The 11,795-nt window shown below is 38.1% G+C and overlaps 1 protein-coding gene across 1 annotated transcript in view; it reads right to left on the bottom strand.

The window, feature by feature from the left end:
* Nucleotides 1-2,739: 2,739 nt before the first annotated feature.
* LOC124552726 overlaps nt 2,740-11,795 on the bottom strand; it is a 54,752-nt gene continuing 45,696 nt past the window's right edge. Inside the window, exon 6 of the mRNA XM_047127065.1 lies at nt 2,740-2,917. Coding sequence (XP_046983021.1) covers nt 2,846-2,917 — 72 coding nt within the window. The 3' untranslated portion in view covers nt 2,740-2,845. The remainder of the gene's footprint in view (nt 2,918-11,795) is intronic.

Here is an 11,795-nt window from a genome sequence, read left to right as displayed (position 1 = left end):
CACCTTATATCCTCCTTTCAAGAGACTGTAAATTCTGTTCAGCTGCTCTTCCAAGTCCTTTGCTCTCTGACAAAATTACAATGTCATCGGTGAACCTCGAAGTTTTTATTTCTTCTCCATGGATTTTAATACCTACTCTGAATTTTTCTTTTGTTTCCTTTACTGCTTGCTCAATATACAGATTGAATAACATCGGGGAGATGCTACAACCCTGTCTCACTCCCTTCCCAATCACTGCTTCCCTTTCGTGCCCCTCGACTCTTTATAACTGTCATCTGGTTTCTATACAAATCGTAAATAGCCTTTCGCTCCCTGCATTTTACCCCTGCCACCTTCAGAATTTGAAAGAGAGTATTTCAGTCAACATTATCAAAAGCTTTCTCTAAGTCTACAAATGCTATAAAATAGATTTGCCTTTCCTTAACCTGTCTGCTAAGAGAAGTCATAGGGTCAGTATTGCCTCGTGTGTTTCTACATTTCTACAGAATCTTTGTCCATATGCTAGCTATGGGTACACATAACAAGAATATTCAAAGAACTGTGACTGATGGAATCCAAACTGATCATCCCTGTGGTCAGTTTCTACCAGTTTTTCCATTCGTCTGCAAAGAATTTGTGTTAGTATTTTGCAGTCGTGGCTTATTAAACTGATAGTTCAGTAATTTTCACATCCGTCAACACCTGCTTTCTTTGGGATTGGGATTTATTATATTCTTCTTGAAGTCTGAGGGTATTTTGCCTGTCTCATACATCTTGCTCACTAGATGGTAGAGTTTTGTTAGGCCTGGCTCTCCCAAAGCTGTCAGTAGTTCTAATGGAATGTTGTCTACTCCCGGGGCCTTGTTTCGACTTAGGTCTTTCGCTGCTCTGTCAAACTCTTCACGCAGTATCATATCTCCTATTTCATCTTCGTCTACATTCTCTTCCATTTCTATAATATTGTCCTCAAGAACATCGCCCTTGTATAGACCCTCTATATACTCCTTCCACCTTTCTGCTTTCCCTTCTTTGCTTAGAACTGGGCTTCCATCTGAGCTCCTGATATTCATGCAAGTGGTTCTCTTTACTCCAAAGGTCTCTAATTTTCCTGTAAGCAGTATCTATCTTACTCCTAGTGATATGTGCCTCTACATCCTTACATTTGTCCTTTAGCCATCCCTGCTTAGCTATTTTGCACTTCCTGTCGATCTCATTTTTGAGACGTTTGTATTCCTTTTTGCCTGCTTCATTTACAGTATTTTTATATTTTCTCCTTTCATCAATTAAATTCAGTATCACTTCTGTTACCCAAGGATTTCTATTAGCCCTCATCTTTTTACTTACTTGATCCTCTGCTACCTTCAGTTTTTCATCTCTCAAAGCTACCCAGTCTTCTTCTACTGTATTTCTTTCCCCCATTCTTGTCAATCGTTCCCTAATGCGCTCCCTGAAGCTCTCTACAACCTCTGGTTCTTTCAGTTTATCCAGGTCCCATCTCCTCAAATTCCCACCTTTTTGCAGTTTTTTCAGTTGTAATCTACAGTTCATAACCAATAGATTGTAGTCAGAGTCCACATCTGCCCCTGGAAATATCTTACAATTTAAAACCTGGTTCCTGAATCTCTGTCTTACACTTATATAATCTTCTGAGACCTTCCAGTACCTCCAGGCTTCTTCCATGCATACAACCTTCTTTTATGATTCTTGAACCAAGTGGTTATCACCAGTGAATAAAATGCAGAAATCTAGTTATTTGTGGGGATATTTTTCTACAAGAGATGAAAGTAACAAAATTGCACAGCATGATACTTATAATTAAACATGTTTCCAAATTACTGAGCACCTCAAAAAGACATCTGGAGCAAAGACATCCAACAATGATTGTATTAACCGGCAGACAAAGTGCTACAGTAATGTCAAGTATTTTCCCAGTTTCAGTGTACTTCTGTGTACACGGAACCTATTAAATAATTAATAGCATTCTGGAGTCTATTACCTAGTTGTATAACCTATAGCTTTTAATTAATAAACGAGCTGAGAGTATTGGTGACTGTTATACAAATGTCAAATATTTATTCTGTATTTCAAGGCTGATACCAATCACCAGAATCCAAAACAGATGTGACAGATCAGTACATGCATGAAAACAATGAGAACTACATCTATGTCTAACACTGGATATGTGGTTAGAAAAAATACTAATGTGAAAGGAAGCTTAAGCAAATAATAAATTCTTAATGATCAATAAGGAGAAGTGTTGTTCATCACAGTTAAACTCTCTTCTTCCTCCATTTTTGGCCATTTTAAAAACACACTAGAATGTAAAAAAAGCAACATTCCTTATAAATGGCATGTTGTTTGGTAGTAAATTGCTCTTTAAATCAGAGCAATTAACATGAATTTTTTCAACCATTCATTGCAGTGGAAATAACATTCTGAATTAGGTTCTTCACTATTTAACAAGACTACATGATAACAACAAAGAAAGCAATTATGATACAGACACACTCTTTATTACTGTCCACAATGAAAACTGAATTACGTCACTTTAACATGAAGTAATAACGTATGTTGCTCTTCAAGCCCTTTCATTGCAATTGTAAAATTGTCTGTCATGAAATACTGAAATGCAGTACCAATATAAATGTACAGCATGGTAAGAGAATAATTTCAACCCAGTAGGTAAGTCAACTACATACTATCAATTATTCCAGTAACATGGTAAGAAGCTACTATTTACAACAAAATACAGATGATAATAGAAAATATCAAGGAAATGAAACATGACTGAATTGTACATTCGAATAGTGTCTCTGCTGCATTCCTCTTCTTGCTGGTGTTATCTTCCAGAACCCTCAGAAATGGTTCACTCTCCAGTAGTTGTGGTAAGACCCTGGTTATTTTTAATACTTTCCATTGGCATTAACTGGATGTGCAACTGTACAAAAGAAAATACATACATAATTTATTTACAAGTCCTGCTTAATTACACTATTAATTTATCTATTTGTTTGACTCAAGACATTGTGTAAGCCTTCCTCTGTTGGCTGAAATTGGAGAGACTGCACACAAAGTGTCTTAAGTGATATTGTTTATGGCATGTAATTATGATGAATATACATATAATATTTTACGGGCTATAAGATGCTACAGACTATAAGATACACATTAATTTTTAACTGCTTTTTTAAAACAAGAACATGTTTACCATTTTTACTATAAGATTGCAAAGCCAGAAAAAAAATTATTAGTTTACAAAACCAAACTGACCTTCAAACTCCCTAGCTTTGGTCATTTTGCATTCAGTCCTCTATTTACACATTTAGTCTTACTATAATTTTTTTTTTTCAATTCTTCTTAAGAAGCCCGACAACTGCAAATGGATTTTTCTGTTGGTGGAGGATCAAAATGACACTCAGTTGCTCTGTTTCCATGTTCTTCTCAGTATACCTTTTATTTTTTTCTGTTGCAAATCTAGCTACTGACAAAAATATTGTACTGTTACTGACAACACAAATCACTTTCAATTCAAGCTCACTGGCACCGTAAACTGCAATGACGCATGATAAGCTAAACAGTGTTCTGGTTTTGTGATAGTGGAGCAGGAAGGAGTCAGTGTTAGCAAGCTTGTCAATCCCCATAACTCATGTTTGTTGCATTGGTGCACTGCTGTTGTCAGTTGAATCCAATGTTGCCAGAGAGAGATAGTTTCCCACGGCATCGAATATATGGCCATTTTTAACACTAGAAGGAAATTTAAACCAAGAGAAATTCCGGGTTTTTTTCCAATTAAAAATACACTTTTTCTCGGGTGAAAACACGCTTTTCCCCTGGTGAAATTTCACTTTTTCCCGGGTGAAAATACATTCTTTTCCCTGTTAAGTGACAATACACTTTCCCTCAGACATGCAAAACTTATCAATCCTTTGAATAATGAAGGTTTCATTACACCAGCATAAAAGTTCCCAACACTTAATCACTTCTTTTATATATACATAAAAACACGTTTTATAAATATCTTTGATGCACAGCAACATTTACACTCATGTACAGCCAATGGCAGCAGATATTCAGGGTGCAGCACACGTGATGTAGTTGGGTAGCAACATCACTGTTTAGTAGCGCAAACACATTAATAAGAAAAGTTAATGGTTTAAATTAATATGAATACATTGCAGCAAATATTTCTGGTGAGCAAAATGATAAATTTCACTGATGTCCACTGAACATTTCATGGATTACCTAGCTGAACACACGTTCTGACAAGCATTTACTTTTCTGTAGAAAAGCCACGCACATGTGAAATTGCTCAAGAACTCACTTTGCGCATTTTTTGAAGGATAATTATACTTTGTTATTGCACAAGTTCAAATCTGTGAAAGAATTAAAATAAATATGAAGAGCTAACCTTGAAACTCGGTCTTTTTTGCATGTATTACCCTGTATGTACGTCAAACACAAATAGCCCACTAAAATTGTAAATAACAGTTTAAACAGCTGGTCTTTTGAACCCGAAATTTTTCTGAGTGGCTGATTCTCAGTGTTAAGTTTTGAATAAGAGTCTAACACTGTGTGGTTTAAGAAATTCCTCGTACATTCTCACACGTAACATAATTCATCTGCGTAAAATGAAATTTTAGTTTTAGATAATGTTCCTTAAGCCACCATTTTCAATATTTTCCCATGACCTGTTAGAAAGGAAACACTTCTCACATCATGCTCATCCAGAGCAGTTTATTGTACAGCGGTCTTAGTCATGTTCATCAAAATGAGGCTCACAAGAAAGAGGCATCAGAAGCAGTTTGTTGCTATAAAGTGCTGCATAGTCTTTGACATATTTTGCTGTCAGCAGACGCTTGTGTGTACACTGTGTTTTGTTGTTGTAAATGGCACATTTTCTTTGCAACTGAAGCTTTATTTCAGTGTTATTCTCTCATTTATGTTTTATTACTGCAGTATTATTCTGAAGCAGTGGGATCAACTGAAATTCTTTGTTAGAGGATCAGTTCTTACCAGTTAACATTACAAAAATTTAACTGAAAAGTAAAATAATGAAAAATTTCAAAAATTCTAAAAAATACACGCATTTTTCCCAGATGAAAAAGCTCTGCTATTTTTTCCGGATGCCTGGGGCATATACACTCTATATACACTCTAGAGCCCATGTTTACTGGACATCTTTTCTTCGTGTCTTAGTCCAAACTATCTTCTCTGAAAATATGGCATGCAAAGAGCTCATAGTAGAAGAGGTCCAATGTCAGAGGTAACAGAACTATTTTCGCTCATGACTTTAAAGGCTCGGTCATGTCTGGACCAGGGTATCTTACCTCAAATTGATACAGTTACCATTTTCCATCATCACAAAATGAACTATCCTTTTATTTTTTTGGTACAATGAAATACAAAGCTTCCAATTTTTTACTCCATCCCCTCCTGATGGAAACATCTGATTTAGTTTACCATCTTTCACCTGTCCCCAGTTGGACATCCAAGTGCTTCGCCAGTTTTCTACCAATTACAGTTTCTTTTTTCCTTTAGCATTTGCGCTGCTGATTTCTTGGACCCACAAGCATCTATGATATCTGTATTCATCTATTACCAACATTATATTCTTTCTAGATGACTCCATCCTTCCCGCAACTTGAGGTTACTACATAGAGCTAATTAGAATTCAACTTGTGTCAACAAAAAAGTAGTTTACACACAGAATAGCAAACAAATGCTCTCTGTGTTGTAAGCACAGAAGTGCTCATTACAGACTTGAACTAGGTTTAAAAAATTCAATATGTTGGTTAAATTTCATATGCTTCCACCATATTATGTAATATGCACCAAAAGCAAAATCATAGCAACCGCTATTTTTCATTATAAACTGTTTTGAATTTTGCGCAGTGTCTTACTTCCATGCAAATATCACAATAACTATGACCATTAACAAAATTATGGGCATGCCATCATGAACCTGACATAGAAAACTCTAAGTAAAGCAAAAATAAGCTTTTTACCAAACAGTTACTGTAAAATCATTTGAGAAAGATTGCTGGGCACGTGTCTCGATTCTGTCATCACTGACCGGCTCAAAGGTTTCAGACACTGTCGGCCTCCCCTCCCGAACAAACAACTAAACTTGCCCAGCGCTTTGGATGAAAACTGGTCACTGCACATTGGCCAATGTATCCTGCTTGGGCTATAAGAGCTGGTAAAAGTGCACCACCGACAGTAAAGACTATTTCGTCAGCTGGTAAGCTTATGGCCACAGTTTCATTGGGATTCTCAAGGAATAATCATCACAGATTACTTGGAAAAAGGTAAAACCATAACAGGACACTATTATGCTTCATTGTTGGATCATTTTAAACTTGTGTTTGCTGAAAAAAGACCAAGGTTGGCATGCAACAAAGTGCCCTTTCACCAGAATAATGCAATGTGCCACATATCGGCAATAACAATGGCAAAAGAACCATCCTGTTCACCAAACTTAGCCCCAAGTGATTTCTTCCCATTCCCTAACTTGAAACTTTGGCTTGCTGGGAAGAACTTTTCATCAAATGAGAAAGTAATAGTTGCAGTCGATGAGAATTTTGCAGAGTTTAACAGAAGCTATGTTTCTCATGGGATGAAAAAGCCGGAGGATCATTCAACCAAATGTATATCTTCCAAAGGAGACTATGTTGAGAAGTAAGGTGCTTTTATACCAGACTTATCAAATCAGACACACACACACACACACACACACACACACACACACACACACACACACACACACACACACACACACACACACAAACCCCTACGTCATGCACAGTGGATGAAGAAGGCCAGTGCTGCATTTTGGCAATTGGACTGTGTTGTGGTGAAGATTGTGTTGGGTGGGATGGGTAGAGGGAGAGACAGGTGGGAGAAATGGAGAGGAATTGGAGGTGGGTGGCTAGCAGCTTGGATGGGGGCAGCTGGTTTGCTGGCTAAAAATGTGGAATGGAGGGAGTCTGATACATGAGCTAGGCATGTGACAAGGCTGTTGAAGCTTGTTATCAGTGAAGTATGCTGAAGGTGACATGGGTATGTTAATTGGGAGGGGTAAAACGATGGTAGAAGGGGAATGGAGGGTGCGTGCAGGGACCTGTATGATTATGGGAGCAGGGGATGTGTTGTTGGATAACTCAACATAGTTCAGAAAAGCTAGTGGTGGAGCGAAGACAATAGATGGCGCTGGATGTGAAGTATTAATTGAAACTGAGCATGTCGTACTCAGCTGCATGTTGTTTCACGAGGTGGTCAACTTTGTTCTTAACCACAGTTTGGTGGTGGCCAATCATCCTGCTCGTTGCTAGTCATACTGACATAAGGAACCATGCAGTGTTTGCAGCACAGCTGGTATATGACAAGGCTGTTTTCACAGGTGGCCTGGCATCTGGTGGAGTACGATAAATCTGTGACAGGACTAGAGTAGGAGGGGCTGGCTGGATGAATTGGGCAGGTCTTGCATCTTGGTCTATCGTACTCATGGATATGATCCCTGTGGCAAGGGGCTGGGAGTGGGAGTGGTGTAGGGATAGAAATCCAAAAGTATTTACATTTTACTGCAACACAACATTAAAATATGTACAGTCATGGGACAACTTTGGCATTAATTAAGGAGTGCTAACCTGCTCCCCTCCTACTGCTGCCATACCATTTAGACCCTAATCCTATAGAACTGGTCTCGAATCCTGCAAAGAATACAACCCATAGCCATAACAATCAATAATTTTGTTGTCCGACATGAAAAACTCATGACTGATGGTTTTGTTGCTAATAAAGAAACATTGTGTGTCTCATAGCCCAGTGCAAATCTTTTGATGTAAAATAAGTCAATTTTGCTGCCTTTACATTTGAGTAGCTTTTCATTTGGGCTACAAGGTACGGGGGCATCCTTGCAGACCTATTCACCAGGGTAAAAGCTAAGGTACACACCAGGAATCAATCCTGAGACCTTGGAATTAATAGCCTTAAACACTAACCACTACAGCATGCAGTCAATTTGTTTTTGGTCCTGTGACATAGTATCATATGATTTATAAGTCATTTATTGCATATGTTTTGAGTGGCAATGTACTGAGAGTATTATATAGAGTACAAATATTAAGTGGTCGTAAGTAATTGTTAATAGTTTTGTGAGAAGTATGGCCCAGGTCCGAACTTGTTTGTATCATGTAAAGAGTTTAAATATTTGTGAAGACTCTGAGGTATTTACCCACCTACTGTATAGGTCTTTGTCATGTGATGACTTAAGCTATTTGCATTATTAAGCTTTGCTGTAGAATTTTGGTGTTGTACTGTATTTCAATTGTAGATCTCTTTTATTGACAAGATTTTTGTTTTGTCTTTCAAAAGATTGTGATCAAGTTAACCTTACCAAAGTTTTCTACAAGCCCACATTCTTGAATGTTTCGTTTTGTTGTCAAACCTAGAATGTGCAGTCCTCTTTGCAGTGTCTATTCTACTTGTTTTTTATTGTTCAAAGGACGATTATACTTTGAATCTTCATCTGATTTTCATAACTGATATTCCACTGTTCTGCAGACAAGCTAATTTCACTGTCAGTTTACAAGCATTTATTCCCTGTTTTCTTTCAAGGTGTCACTATGAGATACAACTAACTGTGCTTTTTAATTCTTATGTCCACTGAACTGACTGTTTCCCTTCAGTCTCCCTTCATAAAACGTTTCTGACCTGTGTCTAGTAAATCAACAAGCACTCTTTCCCTTCCCTCACCTTCACCACCGTAATTTTCATCCGAAACTGCAATACTCCTTATCACACCTTGATACTTCTGTATCAAAATTTCCATTGTCTTGAGGTGACTCTGTTGTAGTTCTTATGCAGACAACAAATTACTAAAACTACTGGCCAGTGTTTTCTGAATTTTGTGATTGCTGAAATTCATTCAGAGATGCACTCTGCAACCCTATTTCTGTTTTAAATTTAAAACGAGTACTGTACTAACAGTCTGAACTAACCCTTGTTTTTTGTCATATAAAAGTTCAGATCCTTTCATATACAAATTTGGTGTTGCTCTGTGGTTGGTGTTTACCTTGCGGTAAGACAGCATTATCTTACTCTGTTTCTGCACATACTTAGTGATATACCACTGGTACACGCCACCAGCTGTGCTTCAAAAAATGTTTTGCTTTAGCAAGCATACGTGTGCTGTGCCGAGTGCTGAAAGTGCCACCTCCCCCTCACCCCTCTCGCCCTTCCTCCTCCCTTGACCTCCTAGAGAGAAGTGCCATTAAAGTTTGTTGATGTCACACACGCGTATCTCTCCTTTCTGCCAGACAAGCCACGTGCTCTTCTCCCGTCAGTTGGAAGGTAGTTTGTAAACAAACAGTGCATACACTTCTGTCACGCAGAACCACATTCTAGCTTTGAATCTTTTCGTATTTTATGAACTGATTATAAACTCACTGCATTTCTTCCCTTCTTTTATGTGAAGTCTTATGAACATAACACACATTTTAATTATTTTTTCTAGAGTATTGCCTCTGTGTTTCCCCATGCCTCTAACTTTGTTTTAAAAGCTTATGTTATGCCAATGAAGCTCCCCAGATAATGTGACAACCATAAACTCTTAGAACAGCTGACAGGACACATATTTTTCTTGAACTTTGGCATTTTAGAGGAAAAAATAAGGTTGTAACTGATCCTCAATTTCAACTGACATGTTATAGTCTTGTCCTCTAATTTCTAGTTGTAATTTTAGTTACGGGGAACAGTTTTTTAATAATCATTCTACCATGTTTGCACAACATTCTGGTTGAGTGACCCTATGGCAACATGGCGTCCGGTACAGTTGTTTATAGTGAGAAAGTGAACAAAAGTTATAGTTGTGTGGTGAAAAATGGAACATACATAAATTATAACAGTGAAATAGTGAAGCTAAATGAACGTGTATCAAGCCTGCAATTAATTGTAGATGTACTAAGGCGGGACATTGCGCATTTAGAAATTGAAAATGCCGAACTGAAAAAGGCGCGTAATATCCCGATCGCCAAAGCAAGTAAAACACGGAACTGGGAGCACAGGACTAGCATGATCACGGAAGAAAGAAGCGAAAAGGTGATAAATACAACGAATGGAACGAACCGCGGCAATAAAAGCAGTTTCAGTGTCCTACCTACAATAAACGAGTGCTCTGAAGTGGATATAGGCCTAAAGGCAGAAACAACAAGGCAACATATGTTTACTAGGCCAAAAAGGGTTGGTCGTGTGAAACTCAGTGACTGTGGAATTACTGTGGTAACAAAAAACCGTTTCCATGCACTAGATTCAGATATAAATGTGGAATCCACGGAAAACTGTGACGACAACAACACGCCGAATCTATATAGTGACAAGCACATGAGCAGAAACTTCCGCAATAAACGTGAAGACAAGCTCAAAGTGAAAATATTCTGTGATAGCCATGGACGTGAGATCGCAAAAATACTACGTTACAGTCATTGTATACAAGCAACTAGTATTGTCAAACCAGGTGCACCCATCCAAGAACTCGTTAGAAACATAGAAACTGAAAATGATCGTCATATTGTCGTCATAGCAGGAGCCAATAATGTATATAAAAACGACCTCCACAGTGCAACACGAAACCTTAAAGCAATACTAAACTCAACAGGAGAGAAATCAGTTTTTGTAGTCGGAATTCCACATAGGCATGACCTTTTGGAATGGTCATGTGTGAACGTGGAAATCATAAAAGCAAACAGGCAATACTCAAAGATTTGCAGGGCCTACCAAAATGCATATTTTATAAGTATGGACTCCTTGCAAAGAGACTGTTACACGAGACATGGCATGCACCTTAATAACAGAGGCAAGAAGATTCTGTGCCAAAACATCAGCATGATACTGAAAGCATCTGACAACCAAGAAGTAATTGCTGCTCTTCCAGTTCCTTGCTTGACGCAAGCAGAGCCTGAAGAAATGGTTATTTCTATTGCAGCAGTAGAAGTAGAGGTGGAAGCAGCAATTGTACCTACACACATAACAAATGCTGCAGCAGCAATACCTACCACACTTCATCAACAGGATTCAACAGCAGCAGAAGATGAAGCAACATCCAAATCTCCACTGTCACCAGTTGCCATAACAATGCCTACAGCAGCAGCAGTACGTATCACACTTCACCAGCAAGATTCAACAGCAGCAGAAGTAGAAGCAACCACCTTATCTCCTCAGTCACCAGATGCCACAACAGTGCCTCCAGACACCATAACAGCAGTTACATCAATTCCTCTAGTAGCAGCTTCATCTACAATATCATCACAAGGAGGGAAGAGTAGGTATACAACAGTGGATGTGCTACCCCTCCAAGTGAACAATTTTTTAGTAAAAGGCAACAAGAGGCAGAAATCCAAAAGATAAGCCCTGAAAAACGTTTGAAAACCAATCACCATAGTGTTCAGTGTGTTAGCAATAAGAGCATGGATCTTAAAATATGTTACCTTAACGTTCAAGGACTGAAAGATAAAGAACTTATCATAAATGAGTTTGGACTTGATAACCAGTTTGATATTTTTTGTCTGAGTGAACACTGGGCTAATGAGAATGAACTTGCAGTTGCCAAATTTGACAATTTTAGTATAGTAAATAGCTACTGTAGGAAAAAGCACATTAGAGGTGGTGTGGCAATTTATTCCAACCAGTCACTCAATTATACAATAACCAAACTAGACCTAAATTCCTTGTGTGATGAACAGCACTTTGAAGTTACGGGTATAATCATTAATAGTCATAAGCTAATAGTAGTATCCATGTACAGATCACCAAAGGGAAGC

This window comes from Schistocerca americana, chromosome 10, assembly GCF_021461395.2.
Source record: "Schistocerca americana isolate TAMUIC-IGC-003095 chromosome 10, iqSchAmer2.1, whole genome shotgun sequence".
Lineage (NCBI taxonomy): Eukaryota > Metazoa > Arthropoda > Insecta > Orthoptera > Acrididae > Schistocerca > Schistocerca americana.
Note: the sequence above shows the minus strand (reverse complement) of the source record. Positions and strands in the feature narration are given on the sequence as shown.